The 19,464-nt window shown below is 38.3% G+C and overlaps 1 protein-coding gene across 1 annotated transcript; it reads right to left on the bottom strand.

Moving 5' to 3' along the window:
- Positions 1-1,333: 1,333 nt before the first annotated feature.
- On the bottom strand, positions 1,334-18,835 carry vstm2lb (V-set and transmembrane domain containing 2 like b). The gene is made up of 4 exons (XM_081380540.1): positions 18,724-18,835; positions 11,339-11,534; positions 10,009-10,117; positions 1,334-2,094 (listed from the first exon to the last, which is right to left on the bottom strand). Exons 1-4 carry the CDS (start codon positions 18,821-18,823, stop codon positions 1,768-1,770), a joined length of 732 nt encoding a protein of 243 aa, XP_081236666.1. The 5' UTR covers positions 18,824-18,835; the 3' UTR covers positions 1,334-1,767.
- Between the last annotated feature and the right edge of the window lie 629 nt (positions 18,836-19,464).

Raw genomic sequence — 19,464 nt, 5'->3', positions numbered from 1 at the left:
AATATAATTTATTTAATATTTTTATTTTTTATAAAATATATATTTTACAAAATACGTTTTACAAAAAAATTACTATAAAATCAAAGCCAAATATCTAACCAAGTTGTGTTCCAAATTTGAAGTTGATATCACAAAAAATGAAGTTCCCATGAGATTTTGTTTAGGCGTATTACCAAAAATAGCCACCGGGTGTCATTGAATTCCATTGAATTTTACTGTATGCATTCTACCATAATAAATTAATAAATTTCTGTCCAAATATCACTTCTGTCATAAAATATGGAACCTTGAGACTCAGACCTTTCTGACAATATGTGTTTTGTCAAGATTAGAAAATATTTTGATCATAAATTATAAAACATAAGGATGCCCAAAAGGGGAGGAGCCTGATAAAATAATTTAGAGTACCGTTTCTATGGTAACACAATGTCCAATTTCAAAACAGTTTTCACAGGATGAATTCTGAGATCATAAGCTTTCAAATGATACCTAATTTATGATAACTAATAAAATATGTAATATAATAAAAAAAAGCGATAAAAAAATATAATACAATATTTTAGAGGATAATATATATATTATACTTTTTAGAAGATAATATTATTTTATTATTTTTTATTGACAAATACTAGATTATATATTTTCTAATGAAATTTTAGCATAAAAACCAACATATCAATTATTAAAAGTGGGTGCGTCAACTTTTTGTGACGAAGGTCAGAACTCCTGTTATTACGTAGATTTTTTGAGGTGCACTCTTGTCATAAATTCATCTATTTCTGTTCCTACATAATTTATAACAAAAAAACAGTCCTAAATATCTATTTAGGAGTCTTAGAACTTTCCAACGATATATAGTTTGTCATAATTAGATTAGGATTAAATAGTAATATAGGGAAGTAAAGTTAGGCGTCCCGTATACGGGACGGTGACAGTTTGGACTACAACAAATGGCTTATAGGGACTACACAACATTCCTCCCGGGTTAGTGACATCACCAACCCTAGAATTTACATAAACCCCGCCCCCTGAACACGATTTATAGATTATCAAGACAGAATATGCCTATCAATGACTAGAAGATAGTTAACTACACATCAGCTACATAAATTCACCAACTAACTATTCAGAAATGTCCTGTTGCTTCTATATGTTGTCACTTCTTCTTGAGTCTCTCCATCTTTCTGACTCCGGTTTGAACATAAAAGGCTATTTTTTTTTTTTTTTCAGTGCATGTGTGTGTGAGGTAAAAGGACACAAGCTGTTGTTGCTCCTCCCTCTGTGCCGGGAGCAGCAGCTCATTTGTATTTAAAGGAACAGACACAAAAACGGTGTGTTTTTGCTCACCCTCAAAAAGTGACAACTTTAACATGCTATATAAAAATATCTGTGGGGTATTTTGAGCTAAAACTTCACACACACACTCTGGGGACATCAGAGACTTATTTTACATCTTGTGAGAAGGGCATTATACCACCCCTTTAAGTCACTTTCTCAGAAACTCATACAGGTTTCACATTACATGAGGGTGAGAAAATGACATAATTTGAACTATCGCTTTAAATCCACACATTGCTGGTTCCTTTCCTTATAATAGAAAAAGCTCAAATCACAACGATGCCAGTTCAAAAGTTGTTTACAACGATCAAACTAAAGTTAAGACTAATTATCTGGACAAACTCGGTCAGGACACGTGGATTGTAAAATCAGGACTGTCCTAGTTTCATCTCCTCTACTCTTTATAGTGTGCAGTTTTCATCACGACAGTCACTGTGTCTCTGACTGGTGTTTGTTTCCCTCTCTGGTCTCGTTCCTCTCGTGATGATGATGAACCCGACGGGCCGCTTCTTCCTCATGCTGGATCATCTGATGGTCTTCAGGACCTGCGTTCTGCTCTGATGTCTTCTTCTCTTCTTCTTTCTGCTCATTGATATGAATCTCCTGTTGTACCTGCAGATACGCCTGAACTCTGTGCCGCTGGGTTTGGCTTTCACTGAAGTCAATGACTCGACACTCGTACGTCCCCTCGTCCGATGGTTTGACGCTAGATAGACGGAGCTTATGTGAGATGTTGCTGCCAACCACTTTTACCACCTTAAAGCAAATATAAAATATGGTTATTGCACATTCACATTTAGCTAATTAAGTTTGGAAATTAAAGGGGCTGTATGTAGGATTCAGAAACCCTTGTTATAGTGACACCGGTGGCCGTTATAGTGAACTGCAGTCAGTGACTTACAGTTCGTGCTCACGTAACGCACAAAAGACTGAACATCATTTAAGGCCTTAACCCTTTCACGCATAGTGGTCACTACAGTGGACAGCTATTAAAAATGCATTTTCTTGAATTTGCACAGGTTTTTATGGCAAAGTTGCACATCAGCCTCTTCATTGGACCCTTGTGCATCATCCTATAAATTGCAACCAAGTGGCAAGCCTTTGTATTTCGATTTTTTCCCCCTCCAAACCAAGATGGCCAAGGGTCAGTCAGACATGCCAAGTTGCTCCGGAATCTCCACCCATTCCTTCTAATCTAGGAGACTCTTGTTGGTAAAAAAATGTTGCAGCATCAAGCAATATCTAATGAGTCATATCACAGTAAAATTTTCCAAGTTTTGATTTTAGATTGAGAGAAAACTCTGATTAATCACGTCCACTGTAGTGGACGTCATGCATCAACTGCTATATTTCAGCTACAATTCATAATTATAATGTGAATATTGTTTTTGAAATTTAAAACTTAAAAACTTAATCTGCAGTGACTTTTTTTACTGTAAATAATAGAGATGCACCGATTGATCGGCTGGTGACCGGAATTGGCCGATTTTCACGTGATCGGCCATGACCGGCGACCGGCCGATCAGTCTGACATATCCCGATTTTATGCCGGTCAAATGCACTCGGGCGCCGCATGATTAACCTTTTGAGCGATACACATTTAGGATGTTCAGTGACGTCGCATAACTGCCAGATTCAAACTTTGCTTGTGCGTTGGCTGGCGCTGAGCCAGAGTCGGACGCGTTCAGCGCAGTCATATATCACAACTAAGCAGTGTTTTCAACCTCATAATGTTTATTTTAGGTTTCAGATATTTAAATACACATAAGCACGAGTAAAACAATACATTTGGAGTTTGTAAAATACACACTGATGTCTGTGGAAGCAGCAATAACAATCTATTCAAATATAATTTGCCGACGTGTTATTCATATCAAACAAACATAGTGGATGTAACTATAAAGTTTACTCTATTCTTTTCAGTTCACCGGCCACTTTCTTGCATTTATTTCGGGAGAAACTGATGAATTCACGTGCTTTAAATCCGACTGACAGGACAACATTGCGGCGCCCATCTCATGTTATAGATCAAAATTATTTATAAAGGTTTTTAAACGACCAAACACACTCACTCACACGTATTTGAGAATCGGAATATCAGATAGGCTTGTTGATGACATGGTAAGCAAGTCTGTGAATATTTTGAATAAAAAAGGAAAAGCGAAATAAAAGCGACACATCTGTCATACAGTATTATTGTGGCTGCGGTGTATCGCGTGACGCGTCACCATGGAAACATTAAAGCGAACGTTTGCCTTGAAAAACTCACTCTGGGGGTGGGGGGGTCAGTTTGTCACGGTTCATGGGTTATTATACTCTCTTTCCACTCCGGAGAGGGAGGCCATGGAGAAATATATTTCTGATTCTCTGGCAGCCAAACTCATCCGTCCTTCCTCTTCTCCTGCAGGGGCGGGGTTCTTCTTTGTGGGAAAGAAGGATGGTTCCCTGCATCCTTGTATTGATTACCGAGGGCTGAACAGCATCACGGTAAAGAATACTTATCCTTTGCCGCTGATGTCTTCAGCCTTCGAGAGGTTGCAGGGCGCTTCTTTGTTCACAAAGTTGGATCTACGTAACGCCTATCATTTGGTCCGAATCAGGAAGGGGGATGAGTGGAAAACCGCGTTTAATACCCCCAGGGGGCACTTTGAATACTTGGTTATGCCTTTCGGCCTTTCCAACTCCCCCGCGGTTTTCCAGGCACTCGTCAATGACGTGCTGAGAGACATGGTCGATCAGTTCATATATGTTTACCTGGATGACATATTGATTTTTTCTTCGTCTCTCCAGGAACACATTCAGCACGTCAGACGAGTGCTTCAGAGGCTGTTAGAGAATGGGCTTTTTGTCAAGGCGGAGAAATGCGCTTTTCATGCACAGTCAGTTCCTTTTTTAGGATACATCGTGTCGTCTGAGGGGGTGCGCATGGATCCCGACAAGATTCAGGCAGTGGTTAATTGGCCAACTCCAGATTCCCGCAAGGCCCTGCAGAGGTTTCTGGGCCTTGCCAATTTTTACCGGCGTTTTATTCGCAACTATATATAGCCAACTAGCCGTGCCTCTGACAGCCTTGACCTCCACCATGACGACTTTCAGTTGGTCTAGTGCAGCTGAAGTTGCATTTTCCAAACTCAAGGACTGCTTTGTTTCAGCCCCCATTCTTGTCGCCCCTGATTCCTCTCGTCAGTTTGTGGTGGAGGTCGATGCGTCAGAGGTGGGGGTAGGTGCGGTTCTCTCCCAGCGCTCCTCCGTGGACGGCAAGGTTCATCCGTGCGCTTATTATTCTCATCGTTTGTCTTCCGCCGAACGTAATTACGACATTGGTAATAGAGAATTGTTGGCAGTCAAGTTAGCCTTGGAGGAGTGGCGTCATTGGTTGGAGGGTTCGGGGGTACCTTTCATTGTTTGGACCGACCACAAGAACCTTGAATACATCAGATCCGCCAAACGACTTAACTCTAGGCAGGCTCGGTGGGCACTTTTTTTCGGTCGGTTCGATTTTTCCATTTCCTATCGTCCAGGTTCCAAGAACATCAAACCTGACGCATTGTCCCGCATTTTTGACCAATCTGAACGCCCGGTTTCTCCCGAGTCCATCGTTCCACGTAATTGTGTGGTTTCAATGTTGACCTGGGAGATCGAATCGAAGGTCCGCATGGCCTTAGACGGGGTAGTGCCTCCGCCCGGATGTCCACCAGGTTGTTTATTTGTGCCAGAGAAGTTGCGGTCCAACGTCATCCGGTGGGGTCATTGTTCCAAGGTGGCTTGTCATCCAGGAGTCAATCGTACCATTTTTCTCATTAAGCAACGGTTCTGGTGGCAAACTATGGCTCGCGACACTCGTCGTTTTGTATTGGCCTGCTCGGTCTGTGCCAGTTGTAAGTCTTCCACTCATCCTCCTGCTGGGTTCCTTCAACCGTTGTCAGTTCCTTCGAGACCCTGGTCACATATTGCGCTAGATTTCGTGACAGGTCTCCCTGCCTCACAGGGTAACACGGTGGTTTTAACCGTGGTGGACAGGTTCTCGAAGGCTACGCATTTCATCCCTCTGCCCAAATTACCATCAGCCAGAGAGACAGCGGTTGCTGTCATAGACCACGTGTTTCGTATCCATGGCCTCCCGACAGAAGTGGTCTCTGACAGGGGTCCCCAGTTTATATCCATATTTTGGAGAGAGTTTTGTCGGTTGCTGGGGGCGAATGTCAGCCTTTCTTCTGGGTTTCATCCCCAGAGCAACGGTCAGACGGAGAGGGCCAACCAAGATTTGGAACGAGGTTTGCGATGTTTTGTGTCACAGAATCCGTCCTCTTGGAGTCAGCATATCTCATGGGTTGAGTACGCGCATAACTCATTACCAGTGTCGTCCACGGGCCTATCTCCGTTTGAGTGTAGTTTAGGGTACCAGCCACCAATTTTTCCTAGTCTGGAATCCGAAGTCGCGGTTCCCTCTGCCCACGAATTCGTCCAGGGGTGCAGAGACATCTGGAGAACGGCCAGGGAGACCCCTCTCCAGGTGGGTTTGCGCACTAAGGTCCAGGCCGATCGCCACCGGTCGAGACCTCCCGTCTACGTCGCTGGTCAAAAAGTGTGGCTTTCATCTGCTGATATTCCTCTCCGCTCCGTTTGTAGAAAATTAGCTCCTAAATTCATCGGCCCGTTTACCATCACCAAGATCCTTAGTCCGGTGACGGTCCGCCTCAAACTTCCTCCGGCGTACCGGAGAATTCACCCCGCCTTCCATGTTTCTAAGATCAAGCCAGTTTTTCGTTCAGCTATTAATCCGCCTGTCCCGGTTCCCCCACCGCCGCGAATCGTAGATGGGGAACCAACCTATTCGGTTAATCGCATCCTGGACTCAAGGCGGAGGGGACGTGGATTCCAGTACTTGGTGGACTGGGAGGGTTACGGCCCGGAGGAGAGGAGTTGGGTTCCTGCCCGTTTACAATCGCCAGGTAGGACCCTCTGAGAGCGTCAGGTGACGCTCCTAGGGGGTGGGGTAATGTCACGGTTCATGGGTTTGCTTGCTCATTCTGTGTGTACTGCACTGATCTGATTGCCTATCAGCACCAGCTGTGCTGACGAGCGATCAGATCAGTCGCAGGTGCGTCTCGTTTAATTGTCCTATATGTAGTGCTGTCTTACTCATGTTCTGTGTCAGATCGTTTTGGTTGCTGGTTCTTGTGCTGACATCTGTTCTGTGCAGTTCTGGTCCTGCTCTCGGCTTGCACGGATCTCCTGTTTGTCGTTCTGCCTGTACTGTGGTCTGCCTGTGCTGAGGAGATTTACGACGCGTCACTTCTCTTCGACCCTGCTTGGATTCTATTCGACTGTTCTCGTGTTTCCTAGGACCTGCTGAGAGCTTGTTGTTTGCCAGCCTACCTATTTGTTCTACTGATTGTTTACAATAAACCTTATTTCGACTCGCTACTGGATCCGTTGTATGCTTCCTGACACAGTTAGAATATTTTAAACTTACGCGTGAAAGGGTTAAAGAAAAGATCGAAAATAAATATTTGTGTGTGCTGTAAAGTGGTTAGAAAAAATTAAATCGGAATGGGCTAAAATCGGTATCGGCAGGTCAAACTCAATGAAAAATCGGAAATCGGAATCGGCCTATAAAATTGTAATCAGTGCATCTCTAGTAAATAAATGTATTTGTATTATTAAAAAGTAATTTTCATTGACATCGAAAAAAGTCATGTGATTACATATGTATGACACTTGTAATGCATTACTTTATTTGTTAGATCAAAAAGTAATCTGATTTCATAATGCATGTTATTGTAATGCGTTTTTTTACTCATAACATCAAAAAGTAATCTGATTACGTAATGCATGTTACTTGTAATGCGTTTCTTTACTCATAACATCAAAAAGTATTCTGATTACATAATGCATGTTACTTGTAATGCGTTTCCTTACTCATAACATCAAAAAGTAATCTGATTATGTAATATGCATTATTGTAATGCGTTTCTTTACTCATAACATCACAAAGTAATCTGATTACGTAATGCATGTTACTTGTAATGCGTTTCTTTACTCGTTACATCAAAAAGTAATCTGATTACATAATGCATGTTACTTGTAATGCGTTTCCTTACTCATAACATCAAAAAGTAATCTGATTATGTAATATGCGTTATTGTAATGCGTTTCTTTACTCATAACATCACAAAGTAATCTGATTAGGTAATGCACATTACTTGTAGTTAATTACTTGTTAGATCAAAAAGTAATCTGATTAGGTAATGCATGTTACTTGTAACACATTACTTTACTTGTAACATAAAAAAAGTAATCTGAATGCGTTATGCATGTTACTTGTAATGCATTACCCCAAACACTGATCATTTCAGATGAGATTGAAAAAAACGTATCGCTAGGTTTTCTCAGAGGAGGGCTATGATAGAAATATGCATGTCCATCTTGAACATAATAAGAATTATCAGCTAATAAGGGTAAATCTCCATACACTGGTGCACTGGAGGGAGCATCTGAGTGGTTTCCACAGTTGTACCTTGACAGGCTGTAGAAAATTCTGATGGAATCACGTCCTCATGTTCTGATATCAAAGATACGCGAAGTGCAACTTGTATGAAGTTGTATGAAGCCATTGCAATATTTTGCATTTATATTTTTTGTATATATTTTATAGTTTTCACATGATTTGATATAATTGTATTGATTAGTTTGTTAAATTCACATACTTTATCTTTTTGATTATTGTCTTATATTTAATACAGTATATCTTCAGTTTAAACCATAAACGCATGCTGTCCACTCAAGTGGACATCTGAAGATCTCTTTGAAAAATTAGTAAAAAAATAAAATAAAAATCAATTCTTGTTTTTCATGCCCTAAGAGCAATAAAAACACATAGGAAAAAAATCCTGACTGAGGATATCATAATTCATGCATGAAAGGGTTAATATATATACTCATGACGAAAATCTTTTTCATTCTTTGCTTATTGCAGCGATATACAGTTATCGAACATCCAGACACGTCCACACAGCGAACAACGCTTAGATGAATCTGTAAATATGAGCTTCATGCTTTCCTCTCAATAACAGAATAAACACACAAAACTGCCAGCGGTGAGAAAACAGCGGTTCAGAAAGCATCTGATCATATAGATGTGGATGTTTACAGCAGATCTGAGATTCCCCCGGCATCATGACGACAGATGAGCTCATTAATATCACACGGTTTTAATAGTATGATAGTATATTTGAGACTATAGATTATATGTGAGACTAGTTTTAATTAATCCCTTTTCCTTGCATGACACATTGATATTACAGTACAGAATGGCTCTTTCGGCATTATCCTGAACATTGTAAGTATTAATTTCAAGTGTGAATGATAGAGAGGCACTCGGGAGCGTAACCGTCGCATGCTTTTGATTTTCCTGACAAAACGTCCCGACGCCTTCAAATAAAAATCAGTCTAGAGACTTTCATAGACAAACTGAGTCAGGGAAGGTCTCGTTTTTTAAGTGTCGTTACAAACTGTTCACACATTAGCAATAAAAAAGTGATTAATACATGAAAATTCTTACATATAGCCCCTTTAAGAAAACGTGAATTGCAGAGAGATGCAATACAATGATCATGTTTATGAGCACCGATTAATATCTATTGAAGAAATTCCTTCTCACAAAAGGTATAATTGATGAACATAAATCAATATACAGGAATGCAAAAGCACCAAATAGCAGAAATTACTGTGCAGAATAACAAAAAAAATTATTTAAAGAATAGTGACTATCAGTATTTCAACAAGAAAAGCAAAACATATTAGTTTGATCTTCCCTCTCTCTCTCTCATACATACATACATACATATATACATACATATATACATATATACATATATACATATACATATATATATATATATATATATATACAGTGCTATGCATAAGTTTAGACACCCATGCTAAAGTTGACTAAAAAGAGGAATAAAAAATCATCTTTTGGAAATTGAACTTAATGCCTTAATTTAAAAAATTAGGAAAAATCCAACCTTTAAGGACACCAATTTTCTTTGTGAATGAATAATGTATCGTAAATAAATAAATGTTCTTCCTTAAAATACAGGGTGCATAAGTTTGGACACCCCTATGTTAAAATTCCCATAGAGGCAGGCAGATTTTTATTTTTAAAGGCCAGTTACTTCATGGAGCCAGGATACTATGCATCCTGATAAAGTTCCCTTGGCATGTGGGGCTATTTTAATTCCAAAGGCCAAGGGAACTTTATCAGGATGCATAGTATCCTAAAAAAATAAAAATACTTAAAAATAAAAATCTGCCTGCCTCTATGGGAATTTAACATAGGTGTGTCCAAACTTATGCACCCTGTATTTTAATGAAGAACATTTATTTATTTACGATACATTATTCATTCACAAAGAAAATTGGTGTCCTTAAAGGTTGGATTTTTCCTAATTTTTTAAATTAAGGCATTAAGTTCAATTTCCAAAAGATGATTTTTTATTCCTCTTTTTAGTCAACTTTACCATGGGTGTCTAAACTTATGCATAGCACTGTATATAGCATTGTAAAATTTCAGAATAAAGAAACATGTAATAAATCAGAAAATAATGCATATAGAAACCTGAACATTAAGTCAAATTAAGAGAAATTTCTAAATGCAAAACTCACACTTATTTTATTCGCCCCCATTGGTGTGTTTTCCTGTGGAATCACCTGTAGACACATCAACATATCAAAACTAAAGCTAAGACTGATTATCTGGACAAACTGTGTCCAACTGTGTCTCAGGACACGCCATATGGTTTGTAAAATCGGCACATGATTTTAAAAAAAATCAACATAGCAACATATATTGGTTAAAATATTTCTTGTTTTTTAGAAATTTTATTATACTTTATAACTGGTATTGAATAAATTATAATTATATTTAAAAATATAATTTCTCCACCATCTTGGAAAACCAAGGTATTAATGGTCCAAAAATCATAATACGGTACACTGGCTGCTTGGTAAAATAAAAAAAATATATAGGCCTAGTTATATTTATAACAATGTTGGGTAGAGTTTACAAAGCATTCAAAACTGTGTTACAGTGTGATTTATGTTCTTCAGAAACAAACTGCTTGATAATCTACCAAATCTATTTTAGATGTAAGTATTCATCTTTAAAGCTGCAGTCCACAGTTTTTCCTCTTTGTCGCCATCTCTGTTCGAAATCTGCAATTGCAGTTATTCGCGGAATTATCAACTTTACGTGGGTTTACGTCACAGCGTGGACGAATCCAATGTTTTGAGAATGTACAGCTGTCAGTCACAGGTGTGGATACTGGCATTCGCAATCACAGATTCTACTTTTTGGAAGTATGACCAACATAAGAATTTTCACCGGAAAATGTTCTGAACAAGTAACATCCACTTTTGTTCTGACCAACTAAGGGGAAAAAGGCATTGCAGTAAATCGGACCGATTAAATCTAATGATCGCTTATCATATCACGTCAAACCGTGCAAATTATATTTTGTTCTCAAATTGTTAATGTTAACAACATCAGCAGTGCGTCACTACATTTAATGCCCTTCCGATATTTGTCCTTGTTTTCGCATGGACCGGTTGGTGATTGTCGTTTGAACCTTTCTGGATCCGCCATCAAATTGATAAGTTTAATTATATCAAGTGCTGTGAGAAAAAGCTATAAATCTCCACCTCCAACACCCTCACACTCATAGCCTACTAGCCGAGACTCTTCTTTATGTGGACAGATGTAACGTAATGACGCAAAGACATGCTTGAATTTCACGTGGAAATCCACCAGTACCACTGGAGTTAAAAACATTATTACCGGTACAAGCACCGTTTTGAATCGAGCGATGGCAAACAGAGAGTTTTGAACACTGGCTGCTTATGTACTCGCTCTAAAAATTATTTTGGATCATTTTTAACCCGAAAAAGCTATGGACTGCAGCTTTAATAGATGAAAACCACGTAAAAACATTCAAACAAATCAAAGGTGAGTTTGCGGCTTTCCTGATTGTTTGTGGACGCGTGTGGCTCCGCCCAGTCTCTGCTGTGTCTGGTGTACCACCACTGGATCTCCAAAGAGACTGAGGATGAAGAAGCTCCTCTGAAGGAGCAGGACATCTCCACGTCATCTCCAGCCTGAGACACCACGTCACGAGGAACCTCGGTGAAAAGAGCTGAGGAGAAAGAGATTAAAACCATTATTAGTCATCCTGCTCTCTATAGATATAATCATACTGGTTCTGCGAATCTCTTCACACAGATGCTTTCAGTCGTGTGTATGAGTGTGCATGTGTGTGTTCAGAGGTCTGACAGTCCAAAGCTCAAGAAAACTAATTGCAAAAAGAACTGGAGATAATTAAGCAGATACATTTGAGGACAAACAATATAATTAATTCATTAGTATAAAACACACACACACACACACACACACACACACACACACACACACACACACACACACACACACACACACACACACACACACACACACAGTCTGATGGCCTAAAGGGACTCTGCCATTCTCCATTTCTTCATTCAATTCTGCTGTTTATTTCTCACTGGACTATTGTTCATGTCTTTCAAATAAGTGAATATTAATCGATAAACTTCCCCTATATTCATACTTTGTCTGAAAAGGCAATGAAAGTTGTAAACTGCAGTGAATTATATGTATAGGTACGTTTTGGGTGTTTTGCAAAAATGTATGTAGATGCGAAAAAATAAATAATATAAAATAATTAAGGAATAACGATCACAGACAAATATATTATTAAATATTAGCCTCATGCAAACCCCAAGATGTTGAGCACAGCATTTATTTCAAGATTTGCATTTTTATTTGCTTAGAAGAGAGCTCGCTAGGGGACATTTTGCACTATATTTGCCTGGCATAAAAAAATCTTTGAAGATCTTTGATATCCTGATAATTTAGCAGTGATCTGAAACTATTGCACTCAACAAACCTCAAGATAGCACATGAGGCAATGCCAGCATTTTGAGTCTGTGCAACATTAGTAACACACACACACACACACACACACACACACACACACACACACACACACACACACTGTCAACATCTTTTCCCTTTGCATCTTTGTAATTACTCCCGGATTTCTGCTCTTTGTCTCTGTAATGAGAGTGTACAGTGTGACCATCTGTTGTCTTTGTTTGGAGAGAGAAAGACAGTTTCTCTGGTCATTAATATGCACAGTCTCTATCCGGCTGGTATAAAGGTTATTACCCAGAGTCTAAGATGGTGCAGCGTTACAGTCTGAGAGCTGAACTGACCAGTGCTAACACTCATATTTAACAGATCTTGACTGAAAAAGCTGTATATGCTCATCAGAGCCAGATCATTTACAGGATCACCAGTGGCAGAAGTTATCGCTCTTTTAGATGACTGTTTATAAGCACTGCACATCTTCACACTGCTTTTTTGATTGATCTTTTTGTCACTCAAATGGGATTTATGAATTTCCAATGCAAGTGAAAATATGTCCTTTTCTTCTCTGCATTTCTCCTCTGCTCTGCTGTCGCTCGAGTCGTTTCCTAATCTAGCTTTCTAATAAACCTGGCATTGCATACAACAAATATTTTTGGCTCTGTGACAAATCGCTTATGTTCCTCTAAAAGCGCCTGATGCATGCATAAATGTAAATGCACATTTTCTTTATGTGTGAAATACATGAAAGACCTAAAATGTTTAACTACAAGTTCTTCTGCATTCAGCAAAAACATCTTTAATTTAGAACAGCTGCATTTGATTTGTTTTGTTTTTTCCTCATAAACTGTATATTTTATTTTGTTGATGCCTTTTTGCATAATACTGGATTTTTTTTAACTGTATATTATGTATAATATTTAGTATTTTTCTTTTCCTCTTGCCTTAAGAATCTACCTTTAAATAAACTATTCACATAAAATTACTATTATAATTATTATTCTTTTATAGTGAAAAATGCAAGGTAACTTTTTCCAGGATTAATAAAAATATTGAAATATAGCATGATATTTTTAGAATATTTAAGTAATATTACATGAGCAAGAGGAATAACAGCATGCTTTAAGTTTAGAAATCATCCTGAATATTTTTTTCCATGGAAATGCACTTATGTAATTTAATGTGTTTAATTGCATGCTAGCGCAATCAAATCAAGTTAATTACGCATTCAATAATTGTATTATTTTTAATGAATTCAGTGAAATTAATTACATTTTAACTCTAATATTTCAGGCTACATTGTTCTGTGTTAAATACATAATTGCTCTCTAACCCAAAGGCTGAATGCTTGTTACTTGTGCCTGCTTTATTTCTTACCGTGTTTGATAAATTAAGAAATAAGGTACAAGAGGTCTTGCAATATTGTGAGAAGTCACAGTTAAAGACCGCAGTAGAGTGCCTGTACACAGCTGTTAATATAATGTGCATTTTAGGATGACAGGAACACTGTATTGACCAATCAGAATTACCGTGGACTAAACCTCCGTGTCTGAAACCTGGCAGCCTTGCTTACCAGTCTGTCAATGACTTAATAGACGCGTTTGCATGAAGGCACCGACTAAGCTTCAAAAACTGGCGACAATGGCGTATTTAAACATTGTAATCTGACATGCATTGTTGCCTTCCTATCTCTGTATGGTGATGTTTTTCAGATTTCAGATACAGCCAGCTTTAAAAGCCTCATTTGAGCCATCAGGGCTTTTACTGCACCAGTGAATGACATGCAATGTTACAATAGATCTCTCTACCTACAGAGAAGTTAGCATTAATTACGGCAATTCTCAAACGGTGTACCACTGAATGACAGAAGTGAGTGTGAGTGTAGGAAGGCAAAGAAAAAGAAATAATAAATGACAAATAAGAAAGCTGCAGACACCAGCATGATATTTGTTCCCTCGCCTTAACAAAGGGTTCATGGTTTAATCTCAGCTGGACGAAGACCTCCAAACAGATGAAGACAGACAGCATAGGTCACGAAACCCCCTGTAGTCATTATTAAACCAGCTCATGCTGACCTGAGGAATGGAGACAAATCACAGCTGAACATGATATGGCAAAGTCTGTGCAGCAAATGCTCCCATGTTTCAATATACCGGCTTTAAAATGGAAATTATGTTAGTTTTTATTAAATATTCCAATTAAGAACATTTGTTCGTGTTTGTCTGAGTGCTGCACTAACTTCTGCAATGATAAAGTGACAATTCATCAGATATATTCCAGCTGTGTCTTCATTTTTTCTTTCTCTAATTAAAATGGTTGAATTGCACTGTAAAAAAAATGATCGTGATTTTAACAGTAAAAGACTGTAAAAATGCTACTGTGAAAAACTGTTAATTGGTTAACAAAGTTTCCTTGCTATATACGGTAAATAACTGTGATAGATCTAATGGTACATTTAATCTAATTTTACTGTAAAATACCATTAAATTTACAGTTTTTGGAAGTGAAAATGAACAAGTCATTGTATAATTTACAGTGAAAAACCGTAAATTGACATTCCCACAATTCCCTCCGTGACACTTCACATTTGATGTTTTTTTGTTGAAATAACTGTGTTTCGTCATAGTTTTCTTAGGTTTTTTTCTAATCAGTTATGTACGCTACCATGATGGTGTTTAGTGTTTGTGTGAATGCCACTGTGCAGCTTCTATATATATTAACTTTCTTGTGAAAGAGCTGCTTGTGATGAGCTTTGATTGATCATGTGACTCTCATTACTACAGTGATTGTAGGTTGTCAGTGTATTACAATGGTACAAAACAGATATTAATACTTCAACAGGTCGGTAAATTAACAGTATATCAGATAATGAAATATGGTTTATTACTGTAAATTTTAAGTTAAGTCTGTAAAACCTAAAATGTTGCTACCATATTTTTTACAGGAAATTTCTGGTAACCACAGCTGCCAGTTTTTTACCGTAAATGTTTTTTTTGTTTTTTTTGTTTTTTACAGTGTAGTCAACTTATGTTTTTCAATATACTCAATATAGCTTTACAGAAGGCTAACATGATGGAAAATCTATTTCCTGTAACAAACAAAAGCCAGTTTCAAATCATCATACAGAAGATCTTTTTTGAAGGAAGTAAGGTCAAACGGTTTGATGAATTCTATGTTGTTTTGTGGTGTTAGTCCGCTACAGTTACTTCCTTAAAGGGGTGGTTCGGGATTTTTGACATCGGACCTCATTTTTAAGTCAGCCTGGTTGTTATTCATCAGTGGAGACATTTAAAAAAAAAAATTTATCCAGTCCTTATATTTGGATAGTTAGCCGATGCTAGGCTAGCGCGAGTCAAGGGTAGATGTTAGCCAGCCATTAAAAACCGTTTTACCCACTCCACAGTGCACCAAACGCAAATCAATTATAACACTAGACTATCAATGCAAATGTACGTTGAGAGAATAATGTTAGAAATCAAACTTACCTTTCATCTCAATGATCCCAAAGGAACTAGTTTCTCAGCAGCTGCGGAATTTTACTTTGCTCCAGTTAGTAATGCGGCAAACAGTAAACACAGAAAAGAAGCGCACTACAGTGTGTGCAGTACATGTGTGTACCGGCTCACTCGGTTGCCTAGGTAATCAATATCACTCCGCTGCTGCTGTAGACAAGGCTTATGATTACAGGGAACAAATTATAACTAATGCAATGTGATAAAAGGTAAGTTTGATTTCTAACATTATTCTCTCAACGGACATATACATCGATAGTCTAGTGTTATAATTGATTTGCGTTTGGTGCACTGTGGAGTGGGTAAAACGGTTTTTAATGGCTGGCTAACATCTACCCTTGACTCGCGCTAGCCTAGCATCGGCTAACTATCCAAATATAAGGACTGGATAATTTTTTTTTAAAAATGTCTCCACTGATGAATAACAACCAGGCTGACTTAAAAATGAGGTCCGATGTCAAAAATCCCGAACCACCCCTTTAAAGCAGAACATGAGAGTGAATTTGGACCTCATCGTATCGTTCACTCAGCTTGTGCACTTCACTGAAACACAAGACCGTAGATTTGAAGACTAACTTTAACTTTTAATTGACTCCCAGTGGAGAGGCTGGTAATCTAACCTGAGAGATTCACGGTAGCCATTAGCCGATCAATAATCCACTCATTCACAGCTCTCTCCTTTATATTGATCAAAGACAGATTAACAGATCAAAAATACACAGCATTAATCACACAACACAGGAGAACAAAGCAGGGGAAGCACAGTTACAAAACCCTGAGAGTGACTGAATTACTGTAAAAGATGGCCATGAAACTATTTCCATTCAAGGAAATTACTGCCCACTGTTCTTTTACACCATAGAAAAAAAAAACTGAGAACAGAATGAAAAACTATGGAGATTTTGCAAGTGATGAAATTGAATCTGTCTGTTCAATACTGACTGTACTGTCAAAATTCAATATATCTACATCAGTTGCCATGAGTTAAAGGTCCACTGAAGTGCCTTAACACGCAGCATTATTCAATGTGTTGATGTAAAGTCCACTGGAACAGGAAAAAGCTCCTCCCCTTTTTAAAATAACCAATAGCGTTTAGTTTATATCACCGCTCGGCCAGAGCCGCTGAGCTCGAGTCGTTAAAGCCAGTTTCCTGAACTGTTTCTCCTCCATATCGCTTTAAAATATAGTATTCTGTGCAGAATTCAGTCGGGTCCGATACGTTTTCTGGTTTCTGGGACTCGATCGTACGATCTGCTCTGTGTGTCGTGTCTCTGGACCGGAGCTGTGTGAAACTAACGTGAAACTTTATTCGCCCCGATGGAAAGCATATTTACACTGTCTGAATCGTTCCCATAGTGCACTATGTGCCATTCACCATGTAGAAAATAATTAATGTGTGAACAAGTGATTTCAGCCGCGGCTTCAGCATCTATTTATAATGTAGGGGGCGGGGCTTCAGATTCTAGAGAGCATTCGATTGGACAGAAAATCTGATGAGAAGCTGAAGTGCAGAGTGATGTCATCAAAATCATTGATCCATATTGGCGGGAGTGAGAGACTGTACATTTTTAATTATCTTCTAAATGTTAATTTTGTCATTGTTTTTGGATCACACTAGCTTATAACAGTAAAGCTAACATATTCATACTAAAAGCCAAAAATGTCAATTTGATTTCATGGGGACTTTAAGCATCAGTTCAATGTCAAGACACTAGCTGTCGGAAAAAGGAAAACTGGGAATTTTGTGCTGCTCAAGCCCATCATGTCACAACATTAGCGTCAGAGATGAAGGCTTGGAGAAGCCGACCGTGGAAAACCCTTAGATCTTACACTTTATTTTCTGTCCAGCTGGTTACATCCTTGCAGGACTGCAATTCAGTTATGTTTGGATTAAATTTGACTAAAGACATATTGAATGGGTCTTAATTCTGTTTATGTCTGTTTGAAATTATAGCTCAAAATATAGTTGAATATTTGTCGTTTCCACTGTTGGTGCGTGTTGTCAATGGACCCTGCCATTAATAGAAGCTTTTTATTTAAATATAAACAGTTAAACATGTGGATGTAAATTAGCAATGTCGCTTTAATCTGGCTTGTTTACATTTTGTATTTAAAAAATGTTCATTAACATGCATTGTACAAAACAATTATGAAACACAAAACATGAAACAAAAAAAGTAGAAGAAAACACAAAAATATTTAACCATTGTTTTTAACACTAAATGTATATATATATATATATATATATATATATATATATATATATATATATATATATTCAAACTTTCATTTACAGTAGTTGACTCATCTTAATGAATGCCAGCAACGTTTTATTAATTTGATACCCATACAAAAATTACAATAATGTGATTTTGGTTTTGAGGAGATGATTTACAAAAACTATTCTATTTAAGGCAGCTATAACTAGGTGTAACCATCAAACAAAGCACTGCTAGAAAAAGTCAATTTAGGCTAAATTATATTTTAAATCAATAATAATACTTTATAGTTACTATGATATCTTTGATAATTTGCCCCAGTCTATGTCATGTTTTAATTTGGTATGGTTTAACTGCTTCATGACCTATTTCAGCTAATATCATCTATCATAAAACATCCTTTCTTTCCTAAGAAACTTTATATCAGCAGTTCTTATATCATAAGAAACTTTCAAAAACAATGGTTTAAAGCTCTATTCATAAATGTTGAGTTAAACACTTCATTAAATCAACAACAGTAGCGCAAAACTAAGTAAGCTGCCTATCTAGACAGGATATATTTGCGTTCTGAATCAGTTCACGCATGTATGATGCCCCAGAAACGCAATCTAGGTTGGCAGCTCATTTGAGACACATCCCACGACACTCAATCCCGTTTCATTAGTTCCCGTTCCTCACTCACGCCTACCGTTTCCAGATACGTGGTTGTCCACCAACAAATTCGCGCTGATTTGGGCATAAATTCCCACCGAGTGTAAAATCCACAGCATCTCTCCAAACGAGCCCATGTCTGCTCTATGCACTCATCAGATCTTCCAGTGAACCGGCAGCCGAGCGCGTGTGTCGGTCGAGTGGGCGTCGGTGTCCCGGAGCGCGGAGGAACACACGCGGAGGGGCGCGTGTGTGTGATGAGGTCAGGTGAATTATCAATTAGGCGGAGGGATATAAACTGCTCGCACTATCAGGTATGAGACCGGTGCATTGTAAGTCACCTTAAATGTGCAAACTAAACAGGGGTGCGTTTCCCGAAAGCATCGTTGCCAACTATGGTCGCAAGTTCCGTCGTTACCAATAGAGTTCAATGGACATTGCGATGAACTTGCAACCATAGTTGGCCAACGATGCTTTCGGGAAACGCACCCCAGTTCCACAATTATTGCCCCGGAATACGACGACTTTTCATTAAATGGTGCATGATGTACAGATGATCAGTCATTATTTGTACGTTTTGCACTTGCAGATCAGGCTAGTGGCCTTCTACAAAACAACCTTTTCAAGTCATATTGGAAAGAGTTGAACACACATGAACAAACAGTGGGAAACCCAACTTTCTTTAGGCACCTAGGCTAGGTGGCATGTCAGTGAGACAATATGGCGGACACAATAGATTCAGCGTGTATATAAACAGTAAATTTGTTGATTTTTTTTT

Source organism: Scardinius erythrophthalmus, assembly GCF_964197995.2.
Source record: "Scardinius erythrophthalmus genome assembly, chromosome: 12".
Classification (NCBI taxonomy): domain Eukaryota; kingdom Metazoa; phylum Chordata; class Actinopteri; order Cypriniformes; family Leuciscidae; genus Scardinius; species Scardinius erythrophthalmus.
Note: the sequence above shows the minus strand (reverse complement) of the source record. Positions and strands in the feature narration are given on the sequence as shown.